A 14,004-nucleotide genomic window follows, 5' to 3' on the forward strand; every position below is an offset into this window, starting at 1 on the left:
CACAATATGGCACTGTTACTCATGCTGACTTTATTTAAAATTTTGATACTTTGTCCACCATGGATTTTTTTGCCTTAATTTGAATTTTTTTTTTTTTTTTTGAGAAAGAGTCTCTCACTATTGCCCAGGCTGGTGTGCAGTGGCGCGATCTTGGCTTGCTGAACCTACGTCTCCCAGGTTCAAGTGATTCTCCTGCCTCAGCCTCCCAAGTAGCTAGGATTACAGGTGCCCACCACCACACCCAGCTAATTTTTTGTATTTTTAGTACAGCTGGGGTTTCACTATGTTGGCCAGGGTGGTCTCGAACTCCTGACCTTGTGATCTGCCTGCCTTGGCTTCCTAAAGTGCTGGGATTACAGGTGTGAGCTACCATGCCCAGCCTGAATTTTTTTTTTTTTTTTTTAAGTATTATCTGGATCACTGAAGTTTTTTTGGTACCCTCTTACATTTTGCACTTGAAGAAGTGCTTCATTTTCTTCACTCAAGTACTGGCCCTAATGGCAGACTTTATAAATAGATAGCAAAGTAACTAAGGGAAGAAAGTTAGTAATGCATGTGCTTTTTATGGAAAAGTAATCCAAACCACACTTTTAAATATATGGTACCAAGAGGTCTTGGAAAATTATTACTGGTTGTGTCTTAAAGACATTCAGTTCAGTGTGCTGCTGTAACAAAAAGAACTAAAAATTGCTCAGGTTATAGAAAAAAGTAGAAAGGCATGAAAGAAAAGCAGCAATTTGAACCAAGAGATAGAAATAGTTGTTCCCTAAGAGGTTAGGTTAAAACTGTTAGCTCCCCTATTTGAACAGAGCAGTCATTCGGATGTAAGAGTTCTGGAAGAGGTGAATCAGCCAATTTTAGCCAGTACCTAGAAGACTCTGAGGCAGATGGTCCTCTGGCCCCACTTTGGTAAACACCGTCCTGGAATTTTCTGATACTCGTTACCAAACCTCAGCCAGAAGGGAAGAATTTTTGACGATTAGAGAGAGAGCTTCTGAGTAAGGGACGCCAAGCAAAAAAGAGCACATACTGTGTGATTCCATTTCTGTAACATCCTAGAAAATGCAATCTAATCTATAGTGACAGAAAGTAGATCACTGGTTTCCTAGAGAAGAGGATGGAGGGGAGGGATGGATCACAAAGGAACACAAGGAAATTTTAGGGGTGATGGAAATGTTTGCCATTTTGATCATGTTGATGGTTCATGGGGAATACATATGTCAAAATTAATCAAATTAAACAATAAATATGCAAATTTGGTATATTTCCATTATATCTCAATAAAAATTCTTTAAGAAGAGAAATAGGCCAGGTGCAATGGCTCACACCTATAATCCCAGCACTCTGGGAGGCTGAGGCAGGTGGATCACTTGAGACCAGGTGTTTGAGATCAGCCTGGCCAACATGGTGTAGCCCCATCTCTACTAAAAAAAAAAAAAAAAAAAAAAAAAAATACAAAAAATTAGCCAGGTGTGGTGGCTACTCGGGAGGTTGAGGCGGGAGAATCACCTGAGTGTGGGAGGTGGTGGCTGCAGTGAGCTAGGACTGCACAACTGTACTATAGCCTGGGAAACAGAGCAAGACCCTGTCTCAAAAGAAAAGAAAAGAAAAGAAATATCCTTATGGACAAAGTAGTCTATGATATATGAAGAAAGGTTTGCGTGTTAGACTATATATGTTTTAATTATTTATGGAACTTTAAGTTAGTCTCGTTGAAAACGTAAATCACTATGTGAACTTAAAAAAACGGAACCAGATCCTTAATAGCTGAATATAACCCTGAAACTAACGATGGGACACTGTCATACTGTCACACAAAATCATGCTGGTTCCCTTTTCTCAGAGATAGAACCCTCCTGCCTCAGTGGCTCATAGTCTGACCCAGGGGCCTGTTTCTCAGCCTGTGGTTATGTTTATATCTTTTTCTAACAAGAAACGTTTCACCAGATACCCTGTGATAGCCAAATAGAGAACACCACATTCTGTGAGAGTTTTCCGTTTCTTCATCAAATAGTAACAATTTTGTCTTTTGTAGCTGGTTTGTTCTGGAACTGGTGAACATGGTGGTAATCTCTGGCAGCATGCATGTGAGCTCCATTTTGTACCCAGTCACTCTGACTGGAAATTGGGTGCCGAGTTGAGTGATCAAGTGCGTCCTCTCACTGGGGTTGGTTACTAGACTCATGGGCATGAGACTCCATTCTTATTTGTTTCTCTGGATTGAATCCCAGCCTGCCTTCCCAGCCTCCTGTCTTGGTCCAGACATAACAAAGTATTTGCAGTTCTGTGCCCTTTGTACCCTCCAGGCCCACAAACATGCATTATGTTAGAATTTAGGCCCCTATCCCACCTATTCTCAAGCTAGCTAATCACTACTCATATGCTAAGAACTAGAACAAGTGTTCACGTACTCCTAGAATTCCTCTCTGCACTCTTCCCACCCTCTCTGTCACCTTCGGAATCCAGGTGAGGTGTCTCTCCTTATGTTCCCATAGGACAGCTTTGCAAATCTCTATTGTAGCAATAACTGTATTGCGGGAAAATTGGCTCCTTAATTTTCTCCCATTCCCCTTATCCTATTATCCTAGTATATTTAGGACAGAGATTTTGTCTTTCTATTCTCTGTCCCCGATACGTGGCCTGGTGTCTTGTAGGAGCTTGATCAATGTTAGTTGAATGAGTTGACAAATCTCTCATGTGTTCCAGGATCTTCTAAGGCATAGACAAGGAAATAGTCTTATAACAAATGCCAAATTATTTTACTAAGTTGAATTTTATATATGCCCTTTTATAATAAGAATAACAAGTGATGGATCAACCTGCAGGTGAGGAAGATGGAAAACACTGGTGCTTAGCCTCTCCTTAGTGAATTAGCAAACGGAAAGATCAGCTGCCCCCAGGAGAAAAAGCAGAGAGTCACACTCAGCCACACCCTCAAATCCTCTCTTGTTTTCCCCAAGTTTTTGGACTTGTAAATTTTTTTGGTAATGCCTTTCGTGAATGAGTATTCTTAAACAGTGAATTACTTGTATGAATAATAACGCTTTTCCAATTATAGGTTATTTCTCCTCTGGGTATCATTTTCAAGATCTTTATAAGAATAATTTTTAAGAATAATTATATAGAGAAACATTTTTTAATCCATTTGCCTAAAGATGAGAGCATTAAGTAGAACAATTAAAGGTAGATTATTGCTGTTATGTGATCATCCAAAACAAACAGATACATGTTAGACTACATGCATACAAATAATTCAAAAAATTAAATCTGTGGTGGAAGTTTAGGGATTCTGTACTAAAGAACTCAAGCATAGAATTGCAGTGAAGCTGAATCATCTGGCGCACAGAAAATACATGTACCATTCTCTGTGCCACCCTCAGCCTGCTGTCCCACACTGTCCTTCCCGCTCTGGTACATCTTACAATTCAGTGGGATGTACTCAGACATAAACTTAATACATAAATACATCTTGTATTCTACCCAGAAGGGAAAAACAGAAGAGCTGGGATTCCTATGCCTGACCCAGCCTTGTCCCCAGGATGAAATTGTCCTTGGAAAGCGGAGTGCCAAATGAGATAGCAACAGGGCTTGATTGATGCCTGGGGCTCACCCGTGTGCCAGGGCCAGGAAGGATTTTGGCTGCTGCCCAAGCACCAGTCACATGGCTGGGTTCTTTGTGGCTCAGCCCAGAAAAGCATTGATGGGCCCAAGAGAGTCCACAGGAGTGCGATTAATGAGGCCACTGCAATGGGCAAAGAGAATAAGGAATATATGCATTGTTCAGTACATTAATGTCTTATGTTCTGCGTTCCTTTTGCTTTTTTTCTATTACTGCTTAATAACAGGAAGCTTGACAAGTTGGTCAAATACAACTAAGTGTGTTGACTTTTCATGATGAAAGAAGAAAAGAAAACATCAGTTTGTGATGTGTTTATACTGGAACTTTCTGATGAAGAAATATATTCCAGCCCATACAGTTTTTCCTTTCAAAGTAGGTGGTGAAAAGAAAGAGACTGTTAAATAATTCTCCATATCTTCAGTGGATAATTCTGTTACCTATCTTTCAGCTATTCCATATCAATAAGGACACAGCTGGTAATCCAAAAGGAAAGGATCTGTTGATAAAAGTGTTCTGCCATTCTTATTAAAGTCAACATACAAGATACACTCTTAGTGATTTTTGAAACCATAATTATATTTGTCTGATAATAATTGGCACTTAATGGTTTATAGAACACTTTCACTGATATTTTCCTTAGTGAATCTTAACAACAATTATACCAGTAATTTCTAATATTGGCCATGATTAGACTTTCAAAATTAGTCCACCACTTTATTCTCCCCCAAAAATGCCTCTGCCCTCAGCCTAGAGAGAATAAGTCAGAAGGAGGAAGTTCTGAATTGCAGACACAGAAAGCACATTAGTGAATTCTTTTTTCAATTTATCATCTTGACTATGCTTTTAGTGATTTGCTTGTTTGTTTTGTGTGTTTTTTAAAAAGCAAGATGGTCTGTGCGATAGAGGGCTTTCTTAAGCCTTAATTCTGTTGTAACTTACCTGGAATTAATCCTGAAAGTAACCTGTCCATTTCTTTACATTTCCTTTGCTTCTGGAGATAATCTAATTCCTGGAAGAAATTATTAATGCATTATTATTCTGATGTTATGAAATTATCCAATTACATGGGGTAAAGAGATTTTTTAGAGAAATTCAAATAATTAAAATATATAGAGATTAACCGGTTAACCTCTGCCGTATACCAGAGGTATTACATGGCAGTCTTTCAGCATTAACAGTCTGAAGAACTGTAATGGCTCACATTATATTTTCATTCTTTATTAAAGTTCCAAGTGATTCTCTGACTTACTTTAAGCCTAAATTCATCTCTTTTAGACTTTGAGTCTGCAGACACATTTGTATATGCAGGTTTTACTTTCTGATATCCATAAGGCCTTTTAATTTAATAAAAATTAATTGAGGGCCTGTTTCCTTACACTGTGTGTGCACAATGAGAGAGAAATCAATAGGAACAAGACAAAATCCCTGAAAATGACCTCATAGGATGGTGGAAAAGACAGCTACATAAACCATTACAATTCAGGGTTAACAATGCTGAACTAAAGGTGTCAGTTCCCGGAACAGGGAAGCAAAAATAAATAGCTCACGAAAAAGCTTATCATTATTCTGAACTCTTTTGGTTCACGTCACACATCTGGTCCTCAGGCTATACCTTCAGCGTGTGTATACAGAATGCAGCCACTTCCACCTGTAGGGGACCCCTCCTAGGCTCAGCAGAGTCACCATCCTCTCTCTCGGAATTCTTACCTCTTAACTGGTCCTCTGCTTCTTCCTGCCTTTCTCTCCCTATCCGCTGACCCTCCCAGTCCTCTCCCACTCTTACCTTGCCACCAATTTAGTCCATTCTCATTAAAGCAATGGACTGACACTGTTCAAACATAAATTATATCACTACGTTCTGCTCAAAGACTTCAGTTTCCCCACTCAACTGTGCTCCAGCAGAATGGCATGGTCCCTTCCTCCAGGAGGGCACCACAGGCAGGCTCCTACCTCGGGCCTTTGCTCTGTTTCCTCTTCTGCTAGGTTCTTCCCGCAGATACTGGCATACTGATTCCCTCCCTTCCCCGAGGGCTTCTGGAAATGTCACCTTCTCAGCGAGGCCCTCCCTAGCCACCTCATTTTCAACAGCAATTTTTGCTTCCCAATATCTCTGTCCCCTTTCCCTGCTTTATTTTCTAATTGGCACTTAGAACTACCTGTTTTTAATATTTTTCTTCTTTATTGTCTGTCTTCACTAGAATGTGAACATAATGAGATCAAGTGTGACAAGGACAGCAGTTTGTGTCTTTTACTAATCACTCTATCCCCAATGTCTAGAAGAATGCCTGGTACACAGTAGGTTCTCAGTTACTATTTCTGCAAGAAATGATTAGATGGTTGATGAATAATACTGGATAAGTGACTTGACCATTCCTGATACCTTTACTGATTCAAAGAGAGTTGCCAAGGAGGCTGGGTAGAGTGCTTTTGTCATCGTGGTCAAATGATCGTGCTGGTTTACCCAGTTTGGTCTCAGAAGAGTCAGGGAGGTTAATCCCAGAGACCTCCCATATAGCGCAGTAGCTGACACTGAAGTTTTCTTATGCGTGCAACTTGCCCTCAGAAGAAAACATGAAAAGTATAGGAAGGAAGTTCCTCAGTCATTTAGCTTCAGGGAATGCCAAAGAGGAATGTGAACTCCAGATGGAGTTGAAAGAGAGTTTATTACCACAATTTCACCTTTGTCTGTTTAGCAAGCCTTCTTTACTTCAGTGCCTCCTGCATTCGTTGACCAGGAGTTAAGTAAGACTGTTTAAGCTGTTTCTTTTAATAAATTATTTGTGCTTCACGCAATTTCACATGCATTCAACTTCTGATGATTATGTGAGGTGTAAGAATAAACTAACGGGAATATGATTTGCCAAGTATAGAAAATGAGATTTTGAGTGGAAAATGGCCTGATTTCATTGGATGATAACCCACAACCTTCTTTGGCAAGGCCATGGCCCCCTATGATATTTGTACTATGATGGTAGAACCAACCATTTCTAAGACTCAAGTATTAGGTTGGTGCAAACGTAATTGCGGTTTTTGCCATTGCTTTCAATATTATCTACCTTAGGGTTTGGTGGCATTGCTGGGATGTTGATGTGACTTCCCTGCACTTAAGAGCATGCATTGCTTTGGCCCCACTTTCAGAGGGTGGTGGAAGACTGGTTTAAAATATTGCTTCCTACTAAACATGCAGATACGGGCTTGGAAAAAAATAGTTGCACAAGCTAATCACTCACAAATCTGGATATATTTCAGGATGTTTTGACAGTTTTCCCCACATAACATCTGTACTTAAGAAGCCTCACGCTATTGGTAAAGTATTAACTTGATTTCTCTGCTCACATCCAGGGCACTGCATGGTTCTGCCCTGCTATCCCCAGATCCCCTGCCAGGCGCTCCCCTACAGGCCTCTCCATCCTCCATGAGTATGAGCTTACACGGCCATTCATCTCCTGGTGGTTATGTGCACCATCACTGACAACTCCCTCTGCATCTCATACACACTGGGCTGCTCCCCTACTAAAATTTTCCAAAGCCACGTGTTACACATTCCTTTTTCTCTGCCATGCTCCCAGCTGTTTTGTGCTGTTTTGATCTGTCTGTTTGCATAGCCCTGTCAGACTATATGCATGAAAGATATGTTGTCGACATGAATGGTTTTGAAAATGTTTCTGTAAAGAACCTACCTCAGTTACCAGCAGGGAAAAAGAAGCTTGAAGCCCTGAAGAAGGTCAGACACTCCTACTTGAGTCTTTGCCAGAGGGGGACTCATGCACAGTGACAAAGAAAAGAAGCCCATTAAAATGTGACCACAATGTCTGTCCATATACTGGATATGGGGAGTCTCTCCTAAAAAAATAAGTAATAATAGTCAATGATGACATATAAAGAGGTGGGATCCTACCACGGAACAAAAGAATTTGTACAAATGTACATTGAAAGGAGATACTTCAAGCAGAACTTGGGTAAATATAATTATTAGCGGCCAGGCGCGGTGGCTCATGCCTGTAATCCCAGCTCTTTGTGAAGCCGAGGTGGGAAGATCACAAGGTCAGGAGTTCAAGACCAGCCTGGCCAACATGGTGAAACCCCATCTCTACTAAAAATACAAAAAATTAGCCAGGCATGGTCATGCGCCTGTAATCCCAGCTACTCGGGTGGCTGAGGCAGGAGAGTTGCTTGAACCCGGGAGGTGGAGGTTGCAGTGAGCCGAGATTGAGCCACTTCACTCCAGCCTGGGCAACAGAGCAAGACTCCATCTCAAAAAAAAAATTATATGTATATGTATTTAATTGTTAGCTTATTCTTGGTCACCAAGTGTTAATGTATCAAGAGACCCAACCAGACTCAGACAAACTGGAGAAGGGCGTTTGGCTGTCTCACTCATAGCTTTCTGGAGAACTTGGTGGAGTCCACTGTGCTTCTCATTGCCCGTAAAATTTACCTGATCTGAAGCTTCTAGATAAAAAGATATCTAGAAGCTTCAGAATTATTCTTTCACTTAACCAGGTAAGAAAACCCAAGGCCCACAGCTCCTCAGCTGGATGATAGTGGCAAAATAAATGAGACTAGAAAAGAAAAGTCAAACTAAGAAGACAGTACTTTTGTGATGGGAAAGAATTTAGAAGAAAATTCATTTAACAATAAAAGTTTGTTACTGATTATCAGTTCTTTTCCGACCATGTCTTCAAAGGATGAATCTGGTATTTCAGATTGGAAAAAAAGTTGAGCTTCTGGTTGCTTCTCCGATCTTTTCCCACCAACTCTGCTATATTTGACTGTAGACATTATAAAGATAGTCTCTGAGAACATGTGTGGTATTTTGCTGTTCAAAGTCTAGCTAGGGCCAAGATATGTGGGTAAGATGCACTTTTTTTGGATTTTTTTTTTCCTTTAATCCTCCAACAAAGATTGGTCCCAACTTTGCATGTACTCCTTATGTTATTCAAATTTCCTTGCCAATCTTTCACATGCTATCTTTGGCCAGTGTTCCCCTCGAAAGATAACTGAAAAAAAGAAATGCTTTTTTTTGTTTGTTTAATATCTGAAGTAAAACTGATGCAGCTGAGCTTGGCTTTATCAGCTCAGGCATTTTTGGATGACTTGGTCTCTCTGATTCACTCCCACTCCTCTATGAAACAAGATCTCCAATTGTTTCAACATTTCGATTTATTTCAGATTGTTTTTGATTTGACTAGTCAAAACATTATTTCATGGACGTTATTTGATGTCTTAGTACCCAGCGAAATTTTTATATTGATATTTTCTCCTTAGAAAGAAGAAGTCATTTTTCCCTAAGATATAAACATTCCATGGGCAAGGGCAAGCAACTAAGACCATATATCCTTAAGTCCTTTGTAATTCTGGCTTTCTCTAATAAAACTGTTTAGCCCAGTGAAACATAAAATATTTAATAAAAGTAAGTACAATAAACATTCCAAACTCCTTCCTACCCCTTCTCAGTATTCAGGTTCTGGAGTTTACCATCTCATGTACCCTGTACTCTGCCTCTGCATTCTCGAATTCTTATGCTTTTTACCCCAAATATCTGTAGGACTCCATTTAAATCCTATTTGATTCTTTTTACAGCTGAAACAGGACCCCTGAGGTCATTTCTAGACTAACCCTACTGCCTGATATGTGAGAATGTCCTCATCACACTCACCACTCCCAATTATTTTTAAACTGACTCTTCAAAGTTAAAAAATGTAACAGAGCCATAGAAATAGAAATGCTAGAACTTGCCTGTTTCTTTTTATCTTTCAGAGGAATGGTATTTTTTAAACACAAGCTTATGTCAGACATTGAACAGTCTCCACATGGGAATGAATGTTTTGATTAAAAGTTATTTAATATCTCTAGTTCCTTGGCATTCTGCCTAAAGCTGGAGATATTCTTAGCTGCAGGTCTTGTGCCTTCTTTGACTAGATTAAAAAAAAATGGCTCGAAATCTAGAGGGAATAAATGGCATTCTGAAAATAGTTACTTGATTGTATATGTGTTTATATCACAGAGGATACTGGTGTGTTGAGAATTAGGAATTACAAAAGAATGTTGGTAAGGAGAAATGCATCAAAGCTGCATCTTTCTATAGCTCTGTCACTGCGTCCATTGATTCCTAATGCTTAGCCTTTTGGTTAAACCTGGTTTTAGGGAGCTACGTTCATATGGCAGACCTTAAGAATAGAATTCTGTGTAATCTTTATGTAAAGTTTTCTTAAATTGCATTTGTATTTAGATCAACAAGGGTTTACCACAAGACATTTAAGCATTGTGATACTTAAAATATGATCTTGGGCCGGGCGCGGTGGCTTGCACCTGTAATCCCAGCACTTTGGGAGGCCGAGGTGGGTGGATCACCCGAGGTGGGGAGTTTGAGACCAGCCTGACCAACATGGAGAAACCCCATCTCTACTAAAAATACAAAATTAGCCGGACATGGTGGCACATGCCTGTAATCCCAGCTACTCAGGAGGCTGAATCAGGGGAATTGCTTGAACCCAGGAGGCAGAGGTGGTGGTGAGCTGAGATCATGCCAGTGCACTCCAGCCTGGGCAACAAGAGCAAAACTCCGTCTCAAAAAATAAATAAATAAAAAATAATCTTATTTTTTAACTGCTTTCAGTGTAAAATAATGAGCACAGATTCTCATAGCACCTAAATGTGAATATGAAAAAAAGAAGACCTTTTTTCTGATATACAGATAGAATTTTGACTCAATAAGTTATTTTATCTTCAGAGGTAGTATTGCTCTCAGCACAACCTCTTTTCTTTAACTATCATTATTTTGAGGTGAAATATTTACAGGACATTGAATTGTTTTTCCAGCTTTCCAATGGCATTTCATGCATTTAGATATTGATGTGACATAGTTAGAAGTTGGGCCCTCAGGACCTGTATTGTGTGATGGCATTGTGCTGCTATCATCACAAGATTCCTTTTTTTCCAACCCCCAAGGTCCCGTCTGTACTTGTTTACAGGTCATCTGGATAGCAACTAGTATGTGTTCAATACCATGAGTGTTATCATGGTAACCTTGACAACCAAGCTAGCTCTGATTTCAAAACCTCACATGCTGTATCATAAAATTAGAGAACAGAATTGACATTTAGCTACATGTCTGTCATATAAATTAAGCTCTGAGAATGATTCACCTTAGAGCCATGTGTCTTAATAGGGAAATAGAAGGCACCAATTAGAACTATTTTATACATATTATAACACATTTAGGTGCTGGATATATTTCCTCAATTCTTTTTGTATAATTTCGAATCTCAGATATTCTCATTCTATTCTCACTGTGCCAAAATTCATGGTGGCTTTATTTTATGTTCAGGATGAAGCTTATAGCAGAGTTTCATCAGATACCTGATATAAATAGGATTATGAATAATAGAAAACTCAGCCCGTAAAAAATGTAAAATTCAAAGCATTCTTGGCTTTACTGGATACTGTTATTTATGCTGATTGTAAGTAAGACTGAGCGCAGAATATTTCACTAAGTAAATCAGAATCCCAAAGACAAGACACGTTTCCTTTTCATTTATATATTTATGCATATTTTCACTCATATTATCCCAGCATCCAAAAATCTTGATATCTTTATTCAAGATGATTCTGAACATTCAGATTAATACTTTAAGTCCTAGGTCCTCTCTTATAATTTGGAAATATTTTAATCTCAGGATTTTCTGCTCTATTTGTTGTGGTCTGGTGCAGCTTTTCTGGGATATAAATTTAAAGACACAGCTTGTGAATTACATTTAATGTAAGCACCCTGCAGTTTTCCGCATTGCAAGTGATTATTTTTAGAAATTTTATGGTTGCCTGCATATATTTGTTTGTCTTCATTGATATGTAGGGGGGAAGCTCATTAATGATTTAAAAGGAAGGTGTTTTGATTCATCGACTTGACTCTTCTCATTACATAAACAATAAAGGCAATAAATTAACATCTAATGAAATTGTAAGAGTTTATTTCTGAATTTAGCCACAAGATAGTCTTGAATCCTTGGGCGTAACTTTTCTTATTCTTTGTATCCTTTTGCCTCAGTGTTTTGAAAGTCATCATTCAGCACATTTTAACCTAGAATGATGGTTTATAATTCCTATGAAAGATTCCTTTTAGCAGCTATTTATCAAACACCATAGTTGGACAACTATTTTGTAAAATAGTTCTTTGACTCCTAGAATGGTAAGTTATTATGTAAAAATGGAAGACCCTTATGTCAAAATTTACTATAAAGCAGTTTTTCTTTTCCCCATATACCTGCTTTGTATCTCATGTAACATTTGATAAATCTGCTTCCAATATTTTCTCATATTGTTAGTCATCAATCTAATTCTCGCCTAGTTATATGTTAAATATTACCTTCTTGCCTTACTTAGTAAAGAGTCAAAATTCCTGCAAATTCAGGATTTTTCTTTTCGGAAGCAGATAAGTGGCTATGCTGTCTACATGTGTGCATAAGTGGGAAGAAGGGCAGAAATCCTTCTGTGTATTTGCTGACCCTGTACAGCAAATACTTGTTACATTTTCAGTAATGTTTAAATTGTTTGCTTTATCTCATTGGGATGAGTCATCATCACCTTTATGTTGTTTAAACTGGTGAAAGGTAGTTTGTATTTTCTTTTCTCTTGAAACTATTTCTTGTAATGAAGAGAAATAGTTCAGCATGTTGTGGTTCCAGGACTGAGACAAGTTTGGGTAATCATCTCTACCATAAAATAACTTCATCGGAAACGTCAATGCATCAGCATTCTGCAGTGCAATATGGAAATGAACTGTTAGGCTGTGTTGGTGCTGGAATGTGGGGGCTTATCAGGCTGTTTGCATGACTCCAAGATGTTTTTTAATATCTGGTCTTTTTTTTTTAATTGTGACATGAGATGGCATTAGAAGGATGGGGTTTGGGAGGAACCATAATGGTAAAAGAAAAAAAAATGTTAAAAGGCAATACAAGCTTTTTTTATGATTTCCTTTTAGGTCTGATGTTGTGGTCCTCTGTTTTTCGATTGCTAATCCCAATTCCCTAAATCATGTGAAAAGCATGTGGTATCCAGAAATCAAGCACTTTTGCCCTCGAACACCCGTTATCCTTGTTGGGTGCCAGCTTGATCTCCGCTATGCTGACCTGGAAGCTGTTAATCGAGCCAGGCGCCCGTTAGCAAGGTAAGCCAAGGGACTCAGTGTTTCCCTGTCCTGACCAAGTTAAAATTTACAGGCAGCAGGTGTCTCTGTAGCCTGGTGTTCTGCTCTTCAACACTCCTGGATCCCATCAATCAGCCATGGGTTTTAAGTCAGCCCATAAATCATGAGGAGTGTGCCCTGAGCCCTTCTAACAGGCACCATCATCTCTGGTGTCAGAACTCATTTTTGTCAAATGATTGGACGGCACTTGAAGTAAATTCTCTAATTATGAAAGCGTGTGATTAAAAGCACTTTGAAAAGTATAAAGTATTAGACAAAATGTTGGTTACTCATAATAATGTCATCCTTGAAATTATAATTATTACAATAAAATTAGTTAACACTTAGAGGTATCTGGGCCCCAGAGAACATCAGATTCATACAAACACACATATTGAAGGATTTTTCATCTTCCTTGTATTCCTCAGTCCAACCTGTTACAGTATTTCATTTTCAAGATGACAGTGTCCACTTTTTGAAAATCATTCGGACCTATAGTTGCAAAACAAACAGTTACTACTTTTTAAATGTCTCTAGTGGTTACATTTTTAAGTGTCACAAATGTAAAATACAACTTGAAGGAGAATTTGTTTCACTGTATATAAAATGTCGATATTGATTTTGGTGGGGTGTATTAGTCCATTCTCATGCTGCTAATAAAGAGATAATTGAGACTGATTTATGAAGGAAAGAGGTTTAATTGACTCACAGTTTAGCATGGCTGCGGAGGCCTCAGGAAATTTACAATCATGGCAGAGGGGAAGAAAACACATCCTTCTTCGCATGGCGGCAGGAGAGAGAAGAATGAGAACCGAGCAAAGGGGGATGTCCTTTATAAAACCACCAGATCTCATGAGAACTTCCTCACTATTATGAGAATAGCATGGGGGAACCGCCCCCATGATTCAGTTACCTTTCACCAGGTCCCTCCTGTGACACATGGGGATTATGGGAACTACAATTCAAGATGAGATTTGAGTGGGGACATAGCCAAACCATGTGGAGGGAAATATGTTTCTTTTAAAATGTCAGTTCCCTCAAATCCCCTGTATAAAAACAACTTTTTATGTTTTTTTTATGTTGAACTTTTTGGCTGGAGAGTACTCCTTTTCAAAAAATTTTGATATTAATACCCTCCTCTAGGCTGGGCACAGTGGCTCATGCCTGTAAACCCAACATTTCAGGAGGCCAAGGTGGGAGG

At 38.9% G+C, this 14,004-nt stretch overlaps 1 protein-coding gene across 10 annotated transcripts in view; it reads left to right on the forward strand.

Moving 5' to 3' along the window:
- RHOBTB1 (Rho related BTB domain containing 1) overlaps positions 1-14,004 on the forward strand; it is a 131,666-nt gene that overhangs the window by 95,495 nt on the left and 22,167 nt on the right. For 9 of the 10 annotated variants that reach the window (XM_055352046.2, XM_055352048.2, XM_031015433.3 and 6 more), the window contains one exon: positions 12,600-12,785. In XM_055352046.2, the coding sequence (XP_055208021.1) occupies positions 12,600-12,785 (186 nt within the window). Of the gene's footprint in view, positions 1-6,868; positions 6,926-12,599; positions 12,786-14,004 lie in introns of all 10 variants that reach the window. The other variant, XM_055352052.2, reaches the window with a different exon arrangement.

The sequence above is a fragment of the Gorilla gorilla genome, chromosome 8, assembly GCF_029281585.2.
Source record: "Gorilla gorilla gorilla isolate KB3781 chromosome 8, NHGRI_mGorGor1-v2.1_pri, whole genome shotgun sequence".
In the NCBI taxonomy this organism is placed as follows: domain Eukaryota; kingdom Metazoa; phylum Chordata; class Mammalia; order Primates; family Hominidae; genus Gorilla; species Gorilla gorilla.